This window comes from Arachis hypogaea, chromosome 9, assembly GCF_003086295.3.
Source record: "Arachis hypogaea cultivar Tifrunner chromosome 9, arahy.Tifrunner.gnm2.J5K5, whole genome shotgun sequence".
Taxonomy (NCBI): Eukaryota; Viridiplantae; Streptophyta; class Magnoliopsida; order Fabales; family Fabaceae; genus Arachis; species Arachis hypogaea.
Genome location: NC_092044.1, coordinates 112,429,009 through 112,450,343, shown reverse-complemented (window position 1 = coordinate 112,450,343; position 21,335 = coordinate 112,429,009). Strand labels below are relative to the sequence as shown.

At 34.6% G+C, this 21,335-nt stretch overlaps 3 protein-coding genes across 7 annotated transcripts; 2 read left to right on the top strand and 1 right to left on the bottom strand.

Moving 5' to 3' along the window:
* Positions 1-848: 848 nt before the first annotated feature.
* Positions 849-4,612, top strand: LOC112711978 (urease accessory protein F). 5 transcript variants are annotated; one of them, XM_072203897.1, is made up of 3 exons: positions 857-1,318; positions 2,171-2,944; positions 3,612-4,612. In XM_072203897.1, the coding sequence occupies exon 3, from the start codon at positions 3,665-3,667 to the stop codon at positions 4,385-4,387; it is 723 nt and encodes a 240-aa protein (XP_072059998.1). In that variant the 5' UTR covers positions 857-1,318; positions 2,171-2,944; positions 3,612-3,664; the 3' UTR covers positions 4,388-4,612. The 5 variants fall into 5 exon arrangements, with proteins under 5 accessions (XP_025620526.1, XP_072059999.1, XP_072059998.1 ...); XM_072203899.1 differs by having other exon boundaries at positions 870-1,318; positions 2,529-2,944; positions 3,649-4,612; XM_025764741.3 differs by lacking the exon at positions 2,171-2,944 and having other exon boundaries at positions 849-1,318.
* On the top strand, positions 2,583-3,008 carry LOC112709528 (uncharacterized). The gene has a single exon (XM_025761413.1). It carries the CDS (start codon positions 2,583-2,585, stop codon positions 3,006-3,008), a length of 426 nt encoding a protein of 141 aa, XP_025617198.1.
* Positions 4,613-6,628: 2,016 nt separating the features above from the next.
* On the bottom strand, positions 6,629-8,861 carry LOC112711977 (cysteine proteinase mucunain-like). Its single transcript, XM_025764739.3, has 5 exons — positions 8,258-8,861; positions 7,942-8,177; positions 7,725-7,865; positions 7,091-7,543; positions 6,629-7,014 (listed from the first exon to the last, which is right to left on the bottom strand). Exons 1-5 carry the CDS (start codon positions 8,736-8,738, stop codon positions 6,913-6,915), a joined length of 1,413 nt encoding a protein of 470 aa, XP_025620524.1. The 5' UTR covers positions 8,739-8,861; the 3' UTR covers positions 6,629-6,912.
* Positions 8,862-21,335: the final 12,474 nt, after the last annotated feature.

Below are 21,335 nucleotides of genomic sequence, written 5' to 3'. Positions count from 1 at the left end.
TCAATAAGCTATATCAATAAATTTTTGTGTTTTTCAACAAAAATTTGTGTTCGACACTTCGGCAAAATATCACTCTATATCAAAGTTCTAAAAATTGGATTGAATCGGCCAGTTTGACTGGATTAATCGGGAACCAGTTATTTAGCCGATCCGGTTAATCTCCAGAACTGTTATGCAAAAAATTGGTTTAAAATCTGGATGAATCGACAGTTAACTGATAAATCGACCGGATTTTTTTAAGTCTCGGTTCGTTGATCCAAAAATCAAAACGGCACCGTTTTAATTCCAGAAAACCAACGGATAATCGAGTACACACATAAAAAATGTAAATCTGAATCAAACCGAACTAATTACAATTCAATTGATTCGATTTATATTTCACCTTAAATCCGAACCAATCTGACTCGTACTCACTCCTAATTGTCAATAGAAAATATTAAGTACTATGATATTGTTCAATAATGTTTCGACATTTTTTTTGGGGGGCAAATTTTATGAATTAATCCTCAAATATTTCATTTTTCAATCAGCGTGATCATAGAAGATGTATAAGTTAGGTAGGTGTATAGTACAATAGAATAAATGGAGAATCATCCAGTAAAAGGGATGCAATGTTGTTTCAATATACACAACGTTAAGAATAATATGGTTTTGAAAATCACAGCAGACCGACTAATCGAATTGTGAATTAGCAGTATTAATGATTCAATTAACCATAAAATTGTTAATTAAAAAACCGCTAAGAAACTGTTGAATAGGCCGAGAACCGGTCGGTCGGATTGGAACCAGAACCGGCCGGTTGGATGAAACTATGTCGTTTTGGTTCCTGCGAGCATGACTTCCTTCCCCTAGCCTTCAGTCTTCATTCCAAACCCCTAACTAAACAGCTTCTTCCCAAATCAAAAACGGAAGTTGAACCAGGAAACGCTAGCTTCTCCACCACCGCCGCAAGGACTGCCGCCGTCCGTCGCGCTCAGGCACTACCATCATCGTCTGGTCGTCCGTGCTTCTTCCTCTTTCAAGAATCGCAGCTTCTTCTTCCTCGAGCTCTGCGCGTCAGTCCCTGGTATTCATCTGCTCCGTCGCGGTCCTGCCACCGTCCGTCGCGAGCTCAGGCACCATCGTCTTCGTCTGGTCGCCGCATGTTCTTCCAACCCACCACCGTCTTCTGAGTCCTGTTCGTCGCCTGGCCTCCGTCTCCGTCGCGCTTCTGGCCCTCTGCTCAGACTGCTCAGAAGAAAAACCCTTCATTTCAATTTCCTTCCTTCGAGTTCAGAGAGCAGAAGCTCAACCAAGAGAAAAACCCTAGACTTCGAAGGTCAGTTCCCTGCTAACTTCTTCTGCGTTTTTTATTTATGCCATGTTCAATGATTATTTGATTACTGATTATTTGAATGTTTCGTGTTTTAATTTTTTATTGAATGATTATTTGATTACTAATGAGCTCTAGTTCTGCTGTGTTGCTATTTTTGTGTGTTGTGATTTTTTATTCAATGAGCTCTGGTTCTGCTGTGTTGCTGTTTTGTGTGTTGCTGTGTTGCTGTTTCTGTGTGTTCTTTATTTTTTATTGACATGCATCTGAGTGATATCACCACTGTAAGTTAACTACTTGCCCTTTCTCTAGTCCATAGTATCTTGCAATTGTATCTGTTTGTAGAATGTGGGGTAGCTGACAACAACAAAGCTTCAAACCAGAATAATATAATAGTGCCTTGTAATGTGAACAATAATTTTGACTCTCCAATAAAATTTTATGCACAAAAAACATGTAATGTGACACTGTAATGCATCATTTATGCTGTGTTCTGAATTTTTTATTTCTGAATAATCATTGATAAGTTGTGTTGTTGTTGAAATTATTGATAAAAATGGTTTTGCTATGCTGCTGCTGTTTTTTAATTTCTGAGTCTGCTATTTTTGAATTTTTGTTGATAGATTTATTGATTTTAGGGTTTAGGGTAATTATTTGTTGCTGTTTTTTAATTTTTGTTGCTGTTAAACAAATTGCTTGAACTGAATTGTGTGTTTCGAGGTCCTCTGAATCCTGGATCTCTTTCCAAATTAAAGGTTTTGACATTGAAAAATTACCCTTTTTAAGAACCATTTTTTGCAATTGGGCTATTCAATATCTCTTAGAGCTCCAGAAACTGAAAATTCACAGTTGCTTTAGATTAGAAGAACTTATTCCATTCACAGAGATCGGTGAGGATATTCTTCCAAAACTGGAGGTGCTGCTGCTAGCTAACTTGCCAAGACTCAGATTAGAACATTTTAGCCATATTTCTTCATGGTTCACGTTAATGTTTTATGAAGAAATAAAAAGCGAGTTGTGCTTGTGGCTGTTGTATTTGGATGTTTATTTGTAATTTATTTATTATTTTATTCAAAAACGGTTTTTCGGTTGAACCACGGTTGGACCGGTGAACCAGTAACTAAAGCGGTTCTCAGAACCTTGAGGAACAGTCACAATCATGCCCACCAGATGTTTGAGAAAATGTTAAAGTAAGTAAGAAGCTCGTTTGTTTCAGATATCAAGGGTCATGGTGGAGTAGATACTGGAAATATTTTGCTTGCTTTGATAGATGGCTATTTTGGCCCTGAGTTTATTGACAATGGTTCGATTCGAGAGTGGGAGTTTCAATGGCCTACCTCCTCCGCGCTCTCCCAAGTTGACGCCACATAGTCACATCTCACTCACTAAGCCATCTTGGGTTGTGAGAACGGAGTCAAATGTTAAGAAGAAGAGAAGAAAGAAGCCGGATCCACATTGTGTAGTCTGTGAGGGGAGTGGACGAGTCGATTGCCACCAGTGTCGTGGGAAGGGAAGGACAAACCAGGTTCATTTGGAAATGCTCCCGAAAGGTGAATGGCCAAAATGGTGTAGAACTTGTGGCGGAAGCGGTCTTGGTTACTGCTCCCGTTGCCTTGGTACCGGAGAATATAGGTATATTATGGGATTCCATTTCATGAATAGGGACGATGATAAATCCCAAGAAAACAAGTCTTAGTCCCCCCTCCCCCCCCCCCCCCCCCTTCCTTTTCTTGTGATAGCATAGGTGTATTTGTTTGTAGGTTGGAACTACTGAATGTTTTGTCTTTTTATCACATAATGTAGAATCACCATTAATAGATTGTTCCAACTCTTACTTCCTTGTGCAATTTGATTTTAACATGCTGATTTGTTATGTTGTAAGATATGATTCTGATTGGACTGAAAAAAACATTTTTTGCAAATCCTTGTTTGGACACAGAACAACATAGTGAGTTCAAATTCATAATGAGATCTGATAAATAAATGTCCTACTCCCTCCGTAAGTGAATTATGGTTAATATTAATAAGCATGGCATAGAGAGTTCAGAATAATTAAAGAAAGGGAACTGAGGAATTTTCACGGTTCTTCCGAATTTTAAGCATTTGTTTGAAGATAGGTTTGGAGCAATGATTGAGTTGTCTTTGTGTGACCTCAAGATCACGCTTTTGGGAGCTCAATTTTGGTCGAGACATTGAGTTTTATTTCTTGTATGATATGTAATTCATTTTCAAATGATGTCTGCAAGTATTTCAATTTCCTTAAAGAATTTGAATGTATAAGCCTGGTTTCTTCTTCTAGGCTTTTGTGGGAATCTGATATTTGTCGTCGATGCCAGCTGACTGTCGTTTACAATGCAAATAAGTGAAGGGTGTGACAATGGACCTCGCCTTGCAGACTCCATTGCACAGTGGAGCCAATGGCAGTTGCTTGATTCTCTTCTACCTACCGGCGGCTTTGCTCACTCTTTCGGCCTTGAAGCAGCAGTTCAGTCCAACCTGGTCTCAAATCCAGATGAACTCAAGACATTCATTATCCATGTCTTGGAGAACACAGGAAGCTTACTCCTTCCTTTCGTGCACTTGGCTTCTGTGTCGCCCAAGTTGGAAACCTGGCACAATCTTGACAAAATATTGGATGCCACACTGACAAATGAAGTCAGCCGAAAGGCATCGATCTCACAAGGGTCTGCACTAATGAGGGTGGGTTCAGCCGTGTTCTCGGAACTCCCTTCTCTGAAAACAATGAGAAACGCTTCTTTGGGGTCAGGTACTATATCTTTTCACCATGCTCCTATATTTGGACTTATATGTGGCACACTAGGATTAGATAGTACTGATTCTCAAAGAGCTTATATGTACATCACAATGAGGGATGTTATTTCTGCTGCTACAAGGTTGAATTTGATAGGTCCTCTTGGTGCTGCAGTTTTGCAGCATCAACTTGCTCCTAATGCTGAAGCTATACTAGAGAAATGGAAGAATCGCGACGTTGACGATGCATGCCAAGTTGCACCTCTGCTAGATACAGTACAGGGTTGCCATGGTTACTTGTTTTCTAGGCTCTTTTCGTCTTAGAAGGCACAAACATAACACTGATGTTGTATTTTTCATAATATGAAGTACATAGACATAGTAGAGTTTTGATTGGAAGAGACAATGTTAAGTCTTTTGGTAAATTGAATTTTCTTGTTTCTTGTGAGGTTTGAGGTTGCAACTCACTCAAAAAATGGCTTCAATTGGTTTTACGTGATGATGTAGGTTCAACGATTGACACATGTCAAGTTGTGGTTCAACCGAAAACACCAATCTAAGTAAACCATAAATAATATATATATATATATATATATATATATAGAGCCGTAGTGGTATATATAAATACGTTCATTAAGAAAAGGAAAATGTTTGCACGTCATTGCTTGGCTCCTATGGGTGTAATCAGGCCAGGTTGGGTTGGGTTTGGGTGAATTTGAGAATCAAAATTGATTAAATTTCATCGGTTCGAGTTGGATTGGGTTAATGTGCTTTTGTAATTGAAAACGGAACTAACCCAAATTGATGAAATATGGGTTGGATTGGGTAATCGAGTACCCGATTAAAATTAAATTTGAGACATTGAAAAATAAAAGGAAAAAAAATTATTTTCGTAACTATGAGAAATAAAAATAAAAAAGAGTACTCGATTAAAATTAAATTTATGAGACATTGAAAAATAAAAGGAAAAAAAATATATTTTCGTAACTATGAGAAATAAAAATAAAAAAGTGGAATGAAAACTAAAGTGAGATTAGGATTAGTAAAAGTTATATAAATATTATTTTTTTAATATAATATATTAGATAATTGGATAATTAAATTTTACGATTTTAAGTCTGATATCTGAATCAATTAAAGTCGGTACAATACCAATATAATTGGGTTGGGTTGGATTTTTTTTTGTTTTTCGCATCAGCTTTTCTGGTGATTCATGCGACATGACTTATAGGAAGAGCATCACAACAATTTTCATAAGTTAATTAAAGGGCAAGTGTCGGGGTTTGAATCCCGCCTTGTGCATGCAGCAATCCATTGGTGAGCGGCAACCCTTAAATGGAGCACAGTACCGCGATGGATTAGTGTTTGGCCTGTCGGATAGGGCAAATCACTTAATTAAGCCATAGTGAAAATTTTTTTACATAAATCCGTCGAACAGGTTCATAAATCAATCAATGTACGTTTATATGTAGTTCGAATCAGCTTATTTCGAACTCTATTTACATATAATTCGAATCATTATACACGCACACTATATCAACCTGATTCGAACTACAGTAATTCGAATCAGGGTGATTCAGAATTTGACTGATTCGAATTATTCATGGTATAATTCGAATTATACGGTTAAAAAATTAATTTATTAAAAAAATTTATTAAAAAATTAATAATTTAAAAATTTAAAAATTTATATATTTTATTTCATACATTAAAAAAAAGCTAACAAAATATTTAATTACGAGACTTTTTTAAAATATTAATGAGCTATCAATTCGAATTCCATACAATACTCTTTTGTCCATTTTTAATAGCTCATGGATATTTTTTAATAAATTTTTTTAAATTATACTACAAAAAATATTCTATTCTATGCAAAATAATTTTAAAAAGTAGCTTAAAAAATGTTAAGAATACTATAAAAATTTGTAATGTTCTAATGATTTAGGTAAATACATGCATGTACTCAAATTTTAAATAAAATACTCTACATAGTCAATAATAAATTAAAAATGAAAGAAAATATTTTATTACATACAAAATAATTAAAAAATATATTTTATTCTATACAAAATAATTTTTAAAAAATGGCTTAAAAGATATTATGAATACTATAAAAATTTGTAATATTCTAGTGATTTAAGTAAATACATGATAAAAATATATTTTTTTTAATTTTTAAATTATTACTGACTATGTAAAGTATTTTTTTAATGTCCTAAGTTACAAATTTACAAACTTATAATTTAAGGACGAAGTTGACTATTAACCCTTATTTAAAAGGGATTTGCATACTTTAAAGTATATTAGTAAGAGATTAAAATCGTTCTTAAATTATCTATTAGAATTTACACTAATATATAATTTTAATAAAGTATTTATTTAAATAAAAATGTCAAAAATATCTTTAGTAAATTAGAGAAAATATTGATAAATTGAGAATTTTCTTTTCCGTAATGGAGTTCTGCGAATAGTAGCATATTCATGTATTTTAGAACTGTTTTTCAATTATTAATAAGTTCCATTCTTTCCAATTAAAAATGAAAGAGAGACAGAATTGATAAACGGTGATCGATGAATGTTGTAGTATATATATTGAGTTAGGGTACTGGAAAATATCGCGACAGAGGAAAGAGAAAAAGAAAAGAAAAATGGATCTGTATTTACAATTACAATCCTTCCCAAGCAACAAAGAGATTGGACTTGAAGACATAAAATATTTGTAGAAGAATGATTTAAGTACATTAAACAATTTAATTAATTAAACGTATTAAACCATCTAATAATACTTTAAAAGAGAGACCAACACCGTACCGAAGCACCACCACAGCACCACCCTATATACATTTTTTTCATGCCAATAAGCAGTCTTTCATGGCAACTTTCCTTTGAGTCCAAGTGCTTGTAGCACGTGTTCGTGGCAAGGAATTCACTCCGAATGGGTTATCTTTACTCTGTTGCATTGCATGAAGGAACATTAAGACACAAAAACAAAAAGGAAAGAAGAAAGAGCATATAACAGTTACGTACCAATCTGCAGGTTCCGGCGCGAGTGTCGCAGACGGGAAACTCAGGAGGACAGCAGCTAGCACCGTCGTCGCAGCAAGTGGCGGATTGCATAGGGCAGCATCCCCATCCAAAGCAAAATCCTGCATACTCGAAGACGCAGCAGCAAGTGGTGCGAGAAGGGCAAGAGTAGTAATCGTCACAGACAGTGGAAGGGTTGACTGGGGATGGAGGTGAGGGACCAGGGTTTGGTGGGTTGGTGCTGTTCTTGATTGGATATGATGCCTCCATTGCGATACCACACTTTCCGGTTGTGCCATTTGCAAGATTTCTCTCCAGCTTGATGTAACCCTCCTCGCCCCATCCTGAACCCCATGAATTCCTCACCAACCAGTAGTCTTTACCGTCTTCTGTTCCGTACCCAACTGCGGCAACACCGTGGTCAAGTTCAGTTCCACATATGCCGGTAAAGATACCCTGATCATCACCAATCAACAAAATATCGAAAAAATCGTTAGATAATTTGATAAACAAAAAGGCTAGTATTCACATATTTGACTAAATTTCTTTCTGAATATACATGTTAATATCTCAGCTATTATCTTATTCACATGAGGAGTTATGTAATGTAATATAAAGTAAGGTAGAATAACATTACAGATTGATAAAGTTGGAAGGCCCTGCCACCAGCTTCAATGGCAACACTAACAGGTTGGTGTGCAACAGCCTTGGTCAACGCTTTCTCATCATTTTCTGGCACATCTTCATAACCATCTATGGTGACTACATGAGCATTTTTCTGACAAAAAGCCAATTTAGTTTAGGACATTCATAATAGTAATTAGATGGATAGAGTGAAAGGGATATATACCGACCCTATTGGTATCACAAACACCTTCACGAGCATGGTAGGAGTAGTCTTGCTCAGAATCAATGCCTCCATTGTTGATAATGAAGTCGAATGCATTGTCCATGAGGCCTCCATTGCATCCCATGTTATAGCTCCTATCACAGTCCACCAACTCTTGCTCTGACAGAGATATCAACTCCCCCGTCACAATTTTATTGATCCCTTCCACCGCAGCAACCGTCGAGAATGCCCAACAACTCCCTTCACAACAAAACCAAATTCTTTTAGAGCAATTAATATTATAGTGCATTAAAATTAAACCCTAGATATAATGTGCTAACCGCATTGGCCTTGATCCTTAACGGGGGAGACAGCACCCTTCTCCCTCCAATCAACAGAAGCAGGCAACTCGTCGCCGGCGCGGAATGCGTAACGGTCACTCTTCCTGTTGCCAGAGAGCAATCGCTGTTGCTGGGAGGAGCTGCGGGGTTTGGTGCCGAGGTACCTGGCTCTGTACTCTTCATTGGTCAGATCGGCGAACTTGTTCAAGCCAAGCTTGTAGGGTTTGTTCCCAGCGCTGTTATGTTCGTGAATGAACCGCAGGTTATCCTTGAAGATCTCGAACCTTCTCTCTTTCTCTCCCAACGCGTTGTAGACCTTGCCATGCTTCACCAGCCATGACTCGTAGAGGTTCATGAGGTGGCTCTCCGTCATGGCTTCTAACTTCGCGTCGTAGTCGATGATCGACATGTCGAGTGCGGACACCACGACGGCCGCCGCCAGAAGGGGGAGCAAGAGGAGGAGGACATGGGAGCGACCCATGGTACGGTTGTGCGCGGTGGTTGTGGTGGTGGTGGTGCGGCTGATTTGGTTATGGTTGGAATGAAGAAGGATGAAGGGTTGCGATGCGAAGGAGGGGGTTATATTTAAATATTTATGAGAGAGAAGTTAGGGTTGTGATTGGTTCAGAAAAAACGGGAGAACTGCGTTGAAATAGGAGGTTAAGTCAAATCTTTAAATTTTATCTTCAAAAGTTCAAATAATGGCTTGGTTAACAAGTTATGAATGTTCATAAATCATAATTGGATTTGATTTGCATGTTTATACATGTATCTTACGCCATCTTTTACTATCTAATCATTATTTTTAAATATTTTCAACAACTAATTAATTAAACAATTCACTCGCAGTAGTTATCGCAAAAGTAGATACATCGTTTTCAACTTAATATTTTGTTTTCAAATAATAGTAAAATAAAAAACTAAAAGTCTGAAACAGGAATTATTATTTTATTTATTTGTTTACCAGCCGTGTTTTTATTTATTTTATAAATGGTTAAGAAGAAAAATATTTTTATATGAGATTGATATTTAAAAATCCTTAAATAATTTGATAAATTTAATAACTTTACTTAAATTTTCACAATAGTTACATACATAGTTTCATGCCAGAGAAAACTTGGGTTGAAAGTTGAAGCTTGAAACTCCATCTAACTTTCCTTATTTGATTTCAGATTTCATAACACCGTGTAAAATAGGCAAAAATCTTATAATCCATATCCATCCAAAAAGACCAACTATGGAACATAGAGACTTAGATCCGGCTCCTCTAAATTATGTCAATAGAAAATTAGCGAGTTAAAATATACCATTAAATTGATCAATAGTTAGGATTTTATCAAATTAAACATTTTATAAAACACTTAAAAAATTTATTATAGTATTTAAAAGGTGATGTCTATCTTATAAAAAAATAAAAATTAATATTTAATTTAAAAAATATAAAAATAAATAATTTTTAATATTTAAAATTTATTATAAAAGTAAGTTAAAGATTAAATAATAAATATTATAAAATTGACCAATAAATTAAAAGCGAATCACAACAAAAAAAAAAGGAAGAGGAAGGATTGAAAAGAGCAAGAGGGTCGCAACTAAAGAGGAAGGAAAAAAAAAAGCAAGAAACAAAAAGATAAAAATTCCTCTTTTAAAATTTTTAAATGGTTTTATGAAATATTTTTAATTTGGTAAAATCTTAATCATCTAATAATTTAAGAGTTTTTTAATGATGAACGAATTACATTACTGCATATACAAAAAGAGTAGGATTCCAATTCGCAACACTTTTAAACTAAATATTTAAATTTAGAGGAGTGGGACCCTCTCAAGTTTTTTTTAACTCGTTGGGCTAAAACAATTTTTGAACAACATGGTCCATCTTATCTTCACCTTCAAAATTAGTTAGCTGACCCATTTTCAATACCAAAATGAATAATCAATCCTAAAACAGTCTGACCAAAAAAAGAAAAACAAAACTCAAATGATAGAGTTTCTATTGGGCCATATATTAATGAGAAAAGCTTAGTATACAAGCGATTAGGGCTTGTAACTATTACAAGTTCATTAACGCCTAATCTACTAAAACGCGCTGCAACTCTTACGTCACTTACACGCGCTATACAAAGATCCCGCGTTTGTATAACTACCAAATTTAAAAGATTTGTTTCCTTCTTTGTTTTCTTTCTTTTCAAATTTCATCGTTCTTCTTCTCGCGCGTCTTCCCCTGGTTTTTCGATCGTTCTTTTCCTCTCCTTTCTCATTGGTTTGTTCTTCGTCATTGACGTTAGTTTTTCTCTCTGTAACTCCAGCTTCGTTTTGACATGGTGTATTTATAGTTTTTGACATGGTATATTCTGCAACCTCTCTGTTGTTGATGACCAGTTTGTTCCGAAGGTTGGAATGACCTTTACCACCTTTGAAGATGCTGGAAAATTTTACAGGAACTATACCAAGGTTGCAGGTTTTTCTACAAGAGTTCGGAGCACAAATAGAAAGGAAAACGAGATTAAGAATCAATTGATTACATGTAGCAGAGAGGGAAAATGAAACTCTCATAGCAAAGACTCATTTGATAGGAATTGGAATGATTTTCTGCTAAACTTTGGTCTTGTGGACAACAAGTGGCTTTTATGTAGTGTTGGGTTAAAATCTGCAGCAGAGGTGTAAATTTAATTTTTTATCAGGTGTATTTATAGTCTGTGTTTGGGTGTATTATGCAGATCTCTATGCAGACCGTCATATATGGGTTTCAATCTATCTGATCACCACTTCATATTATAGTACCTGTAAATCAGAACTTTTGAATACACCAGAGAGAGTTTAATTAATTTTGGTCTTGTGGACAACAAGTGGCTTTCAGGTAGTGTTGGGTTAAAATCTGCAGCAGGGGTGTAAATTTAATTTTTTATCGGGTGTATTTATAGTCTGTGTTTGGGTGTATTATACAGATCTCTATGCAGACTGTCATATATGGGTTCCAATCTATCTGGATCACCACTTCATATTATAGTACCTGTAAATCAGACATTTTGAATACACCAGAGAGAGTTTAATTAATTTTGGTCTTGTGGACAACAAGTGGCCTTCATGTAGTGTTGGGTTAAAATCTGCAGCAGGGGTGTAAATTTAATTTTTTATCGGGTGTATTTATAGTCTGTGTTTGGGTGTATTATGCAGATCTCTATGCAGACCGTCATATATGGGTTCCAATCTATCTGGATCACCACTTCATATTATAATACCTGTAAATCAGACATTTTGAATACACCAGAGAGAGTTTAATTAATTTTGGTCTTGTGGACAACAAGTGGCTTTCAGGTAGTGTTGGGTTAAAATCTGGAGCAGAGGTGTAAATTTAATTTTTTATCGGGTGTATTTATAGTCTGTGTTTGGGTGTATTATGCAGATCTCTATGCAGACCGTCATATATGGGTTCCAATCTATCTGGATCACCACTTCATATTATAGTACCTGTAAATCAGACATTTTGAATACACCAGAGAGAGTTTAATTATTCTTGGTCTTGTAGACAACAAGTGGCTTTCAGGTAGTGTTGGGTTAAAATCTGCAGCAGGGGTGTAAATTTAATTTTTTATCGGGTGTATTTATAGTCTGTGTTTGGGTGTATTATGCAGATCTCTATGCAGACCGTCATATATGGGTTCCAATCTATCTGGATCACCACTTCATATTATAGTACCTGTAAATCAGACATTTTGAATACACCAGAGAGAGTTTAATTAATTTTGGTCTTATGGACAACAAGTGGCTTTCAGGTAGTGTTGGGTTAAAATCTGCAGCAGAGGTATAAATTTAATTTTTTATCGGGTGTATTTATAGTCTGTGTTTGGGTGTATTATACAGATCTCTATGCAGACTGTCATATATGGGTTCCAATCTATCTGGATCACCACTTCATATTATAGTACCTGTAAATCAGAAATTTTGAATACACCAGAGAGAGTTTAATTAATTTTGGTCTTGTGGACAACAAGTGGCTTTCAGGTAGTGTTGGGTTAAAATCTGCAGCAGGGGTGTAAATTTAATTTTCTATCGGGTGTATTTATAGTCTGTGTTTGGGTGTATTATGCAAATCTCTATGCAGACCGTTATATATGGGTTCCAATCTATCTGGATCACCACTTCATATTATAGTACCTGTAAATCAGACATTTTGAATACACCAGAGAGAGTTTAATTAATTTTGGACTTGTGGACAACAAGTGGCTTTCAGGTAGTGTTGGGTTAAAATCTGCAGCAGGGGTGTAAATTTAATTTTTTATCGGGTGTATTTATAGTCTGTGTTTGGGTGTATTATGCAGATCTCTATGCAGACCGTCATATATGGGTTCCAATCTATCTGGATCACCACTTCATATTATAATACCTGTAAATCAGACATTTTGAATACACCAGAGAGAGTTTAATTAATTTTGGTCTTGTGGACAACAAGTGGCTTTCAGGTAGTGTTGGGTTAAAATCTGGAGTAGAGGTGTAAATTTAATTTTTTATCGGGTGTATTTATAGTCTGTGTTTGGGTGTATTATGCAGATCTCTATGCAGACCGTCATATATGGGTTCCAATCTATCTGGATCACCACTTCATATTATAGTACCTGTAAATCAGAAATTTTGAATACACCAGAGAGTGTTTAATTATGGAAAAAAAATTTACTTATAATTGGATCAAATATATTTACACCATGTGTTCAATTTCTTAGAACAAGAAGATCAATAAAACCTAGAAGAACATAGAAGAACAGTAAAACATAGTTCTTCGATTTCGAAATCAGAAACAGAAATGTGAAAAATGTACAAGATGAGTAAAACAATAACGTACCTTGAATAATATTTTGTTGATGGTTTCTGCTATTATTCGCGACGAGTTCAAATGTCTCTTCAGTTTGGAATGTTGCTCGAAACTTGAGGATTTGTGTTATCTTTGAAGGAGAAGAGGAAGAGTGAGCCATAACGAGCGGTTTTTTCGAAGCGTAATCGTTCGAGTAACGCGCGTGAAATTGACGCTCCATTTAAAGGGAGGGAGTGCGCGTGGATTAAACCTGAGTTGGGCCAACTTGTAAGGATTGTATGCGTTATTTGCTTGTATGTGTAGCGGGGCCCTATATTAATATATTCTTCGTACTACTTAGCCTTTTGTTTTCATTATCAATCGATTAAAATACAGAAAGAAAAAAGTACAGCAAATTAAATTAGAGATACATTTAAATGGAGTATAAAACAATTTTCTATTTTTAATAAGTAGTTGATATACAATATAATTAAGCAAACAATTATGCTACACATACAAATCTTTTTTGCTTCAAATCTTATAAGTTGGGTCAAGCCAAACAAAAAATACTCTCACCCAACTCAAACGTGTTAAATACGTGCGTCACTCAACCATTTTCAAAAACGCGCTACTCACCATTATGAATAACTCTTCTTCTTCTTCGATCAAATCCACAACTGTCGAGATTCAAGGCACATTCGAAAACTCTGAAGAAACTTTCAAACTCCTCACCAACACTCAACGAAATCAACAAGCAAACATCAAAATTGCCATCAAAAAACACTGAAAAGAAAGAAGAAATATTATTCAAGATACTGTTTCACAAATCTTCTAGATTTTTCTTTCTGATTTCAAGGCGAAGCATTATATCGTCGTATTTCTCTTTTATTAAGTAGATTCATTACATGTTCTTGGTTTAAAGTAGATATTACGTTTCTGGTAAAACTGTTCAAGTCAGTTATACTATTTTACATACTTTTAGTGAATGGTTTAACGTATTTTTTCATCCGTTTTTGTGCATGTTTGCATATTTTGAAGTGAGTTTGTATACATAAAAACTTTGTACTATATTTCAAGTGAACTCATATTTGGGTGTATATGACCGATTTTTTGGTGTATATCAATCGAATTCGAATGTGACTGGTGCTTTTAGTGATATTTTGAACTTAAGTATCATTTTGAACTCATATAATGTCATGTAATCCAAAAAAAATATAGGTGTATGTGTCTGGTATATATATCAAGAGTATTCAAGTGTAACTAGTGCTGTTGTACTTGTGCTTGAGCTTGTAATCCCATTGTATACATGTTTAGTTGACTCGCGCTGTTGTACTTGTGCTTGAGCTTGTAGTGTAACTGTTGCTGTTGTACTTGTACTTGTGCTTGAACTGGTATTTAGGTATATCTAGCAATTATTTGGGTGTATGTTGCTGGTATTTGCATGTATGTGGCTGATATTTGGGTGTGTGTGACTGTTATTTGGCTGGTATTTTTATCCATTAATATTTTTTATTCCTTACAGTAAAAATGGCAAGTAAGAGCGAAGGTAAAAAAAAATACAATATAAGCACACACACACGCACATGCACACGCACGCACTCGCGCACGCACACACATATATATCTTAGACCAAGTCAATTTTTCCTACTTCCTAGTATAAATATAGCTTATTTAAATGATTCTCATTTTGCTTTGTTTACAACAAACCAAGGATTTGAGATGCTCCACATGACTATTGAATGAAAAGTTAAAAAAAAATGAGCGAGGCAAAAAAGGTCATCGTTCGAAAATTAAGATTTGGTGGTCTGATGCACATCTCGCCGATGAATGTGCCACACAAACTGTTGAAGGAATTAGCTAATTCCTTTAATTTGGACGAAAACAAATTTTGACACAAAGTACGATTCGTTAAAAATTAAACCCAAAAAAATAGGAGATGTCCTTGGCCTCAATATATCAGGTAACTGATTACAAAAAAACCTTTATACTTGCATTATTTGTAATCTATTATTTGAAATATATTATTCTGATCTCATGTAATCAGGAAACAAATTTAGGTGTGTATGGCTGGTATTTGGGTGTATTTGAAGTGATTTGGGGTGTAATTGATTTTCTTTTTTATAGGAGACCTATTTTTCGAAAAAAGTGACTTTTATACCTTTCTGAGGAGAACAAAGAAATTTTAGAAGGATCCAGGGAAAAATATTAAAGAATCTGACTTATCAGATGATGGATATCAGTGTTGACAATGATCAAGATTGCATAATGTTCAGGAAGATTTTCATCCTCTATATTCAAGTGGTGTTTTTTGTTGCCAACTATCATAAACAAAGTATCTCATGTCCATATGGCTCCAATTTTTCGACTGAACAACATAACAGAGTGCAACTGGGACAGCCATGTCCTCAATTTCATCATTAAAGGCATAACCAATTACCGTTTAAAAAATTAAAAATCGATTGATGGTTGCCTCTATGCCTTGATGATAGTATATTTTCATATAACAAAACACATAGATAAGAAAAGAGAAGCAATCCTTGGACTGCCTTGGGTTAGCCATTTGAATAAGGAGCTACTGGTTGCGAGGATCATAGCAGAAATTGATGGTCATATGGTAACTGAACAGAATATTTTCTCTAATTTAGGTGTATTTTATTTATATAGATGGTGTAAACTAAAGTTTCAACTGTTTCAAGGCATCGTCAAGAGAGCGGAAGTGAAAAAGAAATTGAAGAAAATGAAAAAAAAAGAAAAGAAAAAAAAAGAAACAAAAAAAGAAGGTAAGTTCATCGAAGAGTGAATTTGTTTTTTTCCCTAAGTCTATGTCTAGATAAGACTCAGAGGAACAAAAAAAAAACAAAGAAATAACCCACCAGGACAACCAAAAAGTAAGTAATGTTTTTGGATATATTTTGTCATTTTTAAAGTATTTTTTGCATGGTATCCAGAAAAAGGAAACAGATTGTGGAGGATTCCTTTTCAGAAAGTAAAAGTGAATCTGATGATGAGTGAGATTTTGAAATTGTCATTATATTGCTTTTTTTCTGTTTATTATCAAAATTTGATGTATTAATAGAGCGTTTCTCATGTAATTTCAGAAGCGAAGAATTGTCATCAATAATAAAACAAAAATCAAAGAAAAAATTCAGACGCCACCCAAAAAGTATGCACTGCTTTCGGGAGTATTTTATTATCAGTTTTGTTGTATTTGTCTGATTCATTTTTTTTATTTCGAAGACGCAATCCAAAAAAAACAAAGCACATTGTTGGGGATTCGTCTTCTGAACAACAAATTGAATCCTATGATGTGTAAGATACGTTGTAAAGCTATATAACTCTTTATCATCAAAAAATTATTTGTTAATATATTCTTTTTCATGTACTGTCAAAACTGATGTAAGAATTGAAGAAATAGAAGAATTCTTCAGAGAATTAAAAAAAAAAACCCAATGATAATTCTTAAGATATGTTGAATTTTGGTGTATATTGCCGATTTTGAGCTGTTTTTTGTTGCTGATAATTATTTTTGCTTTCCCATGATGAAGGAAGCTGGGCTCCCATCAACGAAAGCTCATTATGATTCATCTAAAACGTAAGATCCTTTATTTGATAGAATTTTGAGATCCTGATTTAATTAAATAGTATTTTTACTGAATATGTTTATTCTATGCTTAGAATGCCGGAGGTGAACTTAGGAAGTGAAAATGATCCTGTGTTTCAAACACAAACGGATCAAAGCAGTATAAACAAACTCACGGATAGCATGTAATTTATGTTTCTAATGCCATTTGCTTAATTCTTTTGTTACCATCTGCTTCTAATTTGTATAAACTTTTTTAGAAAAAAAAACCTTTTAATGTTTTATTCAAGAAAGAAAAGACAGGAAAAAATACAACTATGTAAGTTTTCAAAAAGTAGAGTATGTGTTTCTTTTCAATGCTTCAAGTGTATTTTGACATTATTTTGGTGGATTTCAGGTTGGGTTTGGAAGAAGAATCAGTCAGTGACCCATCTCAACAAAAGATGATCATTTTTCGGATGAAGACATATTCACAATCTAAATCGCTTGATATGTGAGTTTTACAACTAAATTTTAACCTTCTAATCATCTATTTTAAGGGAGTTTTTTAACATTTTATTTTTGTCTTGTTTAAAGTTCCGATTCAAGTATGTATGCCTCCGTCGCAGATAACAGCAGTAAGTCCTATGCAAATTGAACCATCCTCTCCCCCAATGTCTCCAAGTAAGAAAATTAGCGAAAAAACAATTAAGGGGTAAGGACTAATATTCGGGTGTATTTGGTTATTACTTGGGTGTATTTTTTTCTTATTTTGGTGTATCTCATTTGAATTGAGCTGTAATTGGTTTTTTCTTTTATAATTTAAATCATTTTCTCTAACCCTACAGCACGCCACAACTCCAACAACCTGCTGAAAGCATACCCACAGTGCCATCAGCTCCTTCTAAAATGTAAGTTATACACAATATAACTCTCTTTCGATATCATTCGTATATTCTTATACTTATAATATCTTATATGTCAACACGCAGAAATTCAACCCCTAAAGCCACTACTACATTGATGATGATCGCCAACACAACATCCTATGTACCAAAACAAGTTTCGGCACCATTCATTCAGCCTTGACTTCATTGATTCGAATCAGGAAGAAATACTGACTCAGGAGGGTCAACCGAGATCTGAGAAGGAAAAAAGTCCTGAGACGCCAATACTAATTGAAAAATTAGAGGAGCTGGTGGAACAAATTGCAAATACTGGGATTGCGACAGCATTAAATTTTGCAGAAGATAAAAGTCCCCGACTCGAAAAGCAGCATGCCGACTAATTTTTTAAAAAGTTTGAAACTCCTGTAAAGAGGACGAAATTGTTGGCTGACCTGAAAGAAAAGTGCTACCTTTTGGGCCACACATTGAAAGAGCTACGAGGATGGAGGTACTAATGAGTGGGAGCCAATGTGCATCCTCAATGCCCAACAACTAATGCAGTTGTCAAAAATTTATTTCGCATCTCTAAAAGCTAGTACATATATCAAAGCTGAGGTAACATTAGAATAAGATTAATGATTCTATTATGAGCTGTGATTGCAATGTTGATTAATGTAATTAATTTGGATGTTTTATTTTTTTAGATTGTCACTGCTATGTGTCTGATTCTGAACAAACAAAATATTAAAAGATTTGAAAACAAATTTACTGTCTTCCCTCCTACTATTGTGATAAAGTGTATTAAACTCAATTTGGGTGTATTTATGTAATATATTGGGTGTAATAACTATTTCTTTCGGTGTTACACAAATGCTACATAACATGGCTATTGGGAATCATAACGGTGACGAGTTCTTACATGCAAAAAATAAAGCGGTTTGACATTCAAGACTACAAAATGTTCATACCTTTTTTGGACCTGAAAAAATTGGCATCCCATCTATATAAATTTTTGTTTCTAAAACTTCTTATCACAATTATTTCATTATGTGCCAATTAAACTAAAACACTGTTCAATGTGGGCATACTTCAGATATTTGCACCTGTTTGCTATGTGAGCATTGGTAGATATAGTTGGCTGATATTAGAAAGGAAAAATTTTGTATCATTGACCCATATCACAATAAGTGTCCCTCCCCCAAACAGATCGAAGCTTAATAAATTTGTTTTAAGTTGATTTTATTGTTTGCATTTTAATATTTGGTTGTAGTTCTGTTTAAAATAAGGTGTACTGTGAGGGTATATGCCAGGGGAACCTAACAGAAAAGACGATCATAAAATTAAATCGCCATACATTAACATTGCAGGCTGAAAAACAGAATATAAATATTTTTCTGTGAAAATTTTGTGTTTTCTCTTGTTGTCCTATTTTAATTTGCTATCTTTTTTTTGTTTTCAGCTATGATTGTGCAGTTTATATAATAAAATGGCTTGAAATAATCGAGCCTCAAAACATTAAAAGGGAAAAATATAACTGGGATAATTGGACACAAATAATTGTGTTTATAAGTATATAACTCTCTATTACTTTACTAAATTAACAGAGTTCAGTAAAGAATATTCTTTAAACTGTAGGCGGAGGTGGACCACTTTAGAGTTGAATACGCTTTACGGATTCTGTTTTATGAGATGAATCAAGACAGAGATACAACCATTAAGGAAAGCGAAGCAATAAGATTGTCCAAGCCATCTGCAGTGTTGTTGAGTCCATATTATTAAATAGATTCATATGATATTGACAGTGATTAGTTTGAGTGTTGTGTAGTCTCGTAATAGTTTGAACATTTTTTTATAAAGTTTGTGAATATTTAATCTAATATTATTATAATTTTTTTTGCATAAATAAACTGTCTGTACTGTATTCAAAAACTGTCAATTACAGGTTAAAAAAATCAAGAAAAATAATACCAAACATACTAATGCACCGAATTACTTTCATAAGACACCAAAAAATAACCAGAATACACCCAAATTGAGTGCTTACATATTTTCATGAAAATCCAATCAAGAATTATGGGAATTCAGAAATTTGAATTTGTTAACCTCTTTAGAAATTGAATTGTATATGTACTGCAAATTTAAAATAAACAAATATAAACAACATACTAATTTCTAACACAAATAGCAACATTTCAAAAAATATATTAAAAAAAGATAAAAAAAATAAGAGAGTGCTGAAATACACCCAAAAAATTCATCGGTACACCAAAATACTTTCACTATACACCCAAAAATCTATCTTATGCTGCTGGATCTCTGAACTGATAATTCATAACATGTCCATGATATTGGCTGGAATTTGGTTGCACCACTGATGCACTGTCAAAAAGGTTCAACTGAAAAAAAAATTAACTCATATATTAGCAAAACTGTAAAAAAAAAAACTCAATTACTTCATGTTTAAAGAATATCACTTTTACCTCGCTTAGAGCTCTCATTTTCTTTTTCTTTGAGGCATTTGCAATCTGTTTGTCCAACTTTAAACCTGGTCTATTTTTGGGACGTCATCTTGTTCTTACCCTTGGAGGACTTTGAAGGTTGTTAAGCATATTCGTGAGATAACAAACATGTCCCCTTCCTTTTGGCTTTTAGTTCTTGCATCTCAACCACGATGTTATCATAGGCGCGGTGTAGAATGGCAGTGAGCTTCTCGGATCTGATGAAAATTCGCATATATTTTACGAATGAAACACCAATTCATCAAACCTCTTGCTTATTGGCTCCAACAGTGGCTCGTCGTAGCTACTCTTGATATGCGTGTTTTCTCTTTACGTTCTTGCTCCATCATTTCAATATGTATCTCGGTGACACTTTGTTTACTCGTTCAAAGCTTAACACGCTTAGGGGGTGACGACACAATATCCTTCTTGACTCGAATAATAAGCACTGGCATTTCACTTGGGCTGCTACCGAGTCGTATGTAACCACAAACTTGTTAAATATTGAGTTGAAAACTTGTTCTACAACTTCGTATAACGAAGAGCCTAGAACGGAGTTCGTTGATCTTGTGATGCAATTCACCTTTCCTCTGAATTGTGCTTGAACTTTCCTAAACTTTTGGTGAGTGTACACCTATTGAAACTGAGCTTCTATTGAGAATTTTTGTTGCACACGGTATGACGGTGTAAAAATCTGCAGCATCCGATTCTCTCTCTTTGCTCCCTACGTTCGAGGCAATTATCATATTATTTTATGAATTAGATAAGTGAGCTGTTCCACGTAATGAACTTGTTAAAAAAAGCATGCATAATCTCGCTCCTTTGTGTGCTTCTCATCCTGGCCCAGAAGTGGTGATCGAGATAAATTGGAATCCATATATGACGGTCTTCGTAATGCTCTACAAAAAACACCTAAATTAGAACTATAATACACCCAAAAACATGCAATTTACACCTCCACTTGTTGTCCACATGACCATACTTCATCAGAAAATCATTCTAATTCCTATCAAATGATTCTTTGGTTTGAGAGTTCCAAACAACGTGGCTCATGTCTTGTTCGATTTCTAGGTGTCTCTTGTAGCTGTTTAATTTGCTTGGAATCTTCTTCATGATGTGTCAGATACACCAATGGTGAATTGTTGTGGACATACAAGCCTCGATAGCCCTTTGCATCGATGCGCATTGATTGGTGAGAATCCCTTTCGGAGTATTTCCTCCCATGCTATAAAGCCAACATTCAAACCCATTTGAATGATTAAATATCTTCATTTTTCATCAAAGCGCATCCCATAAGTGTTGACTGACCGTGGAGATTTACCCCGACAAAAAAACCAAAAACCAGATT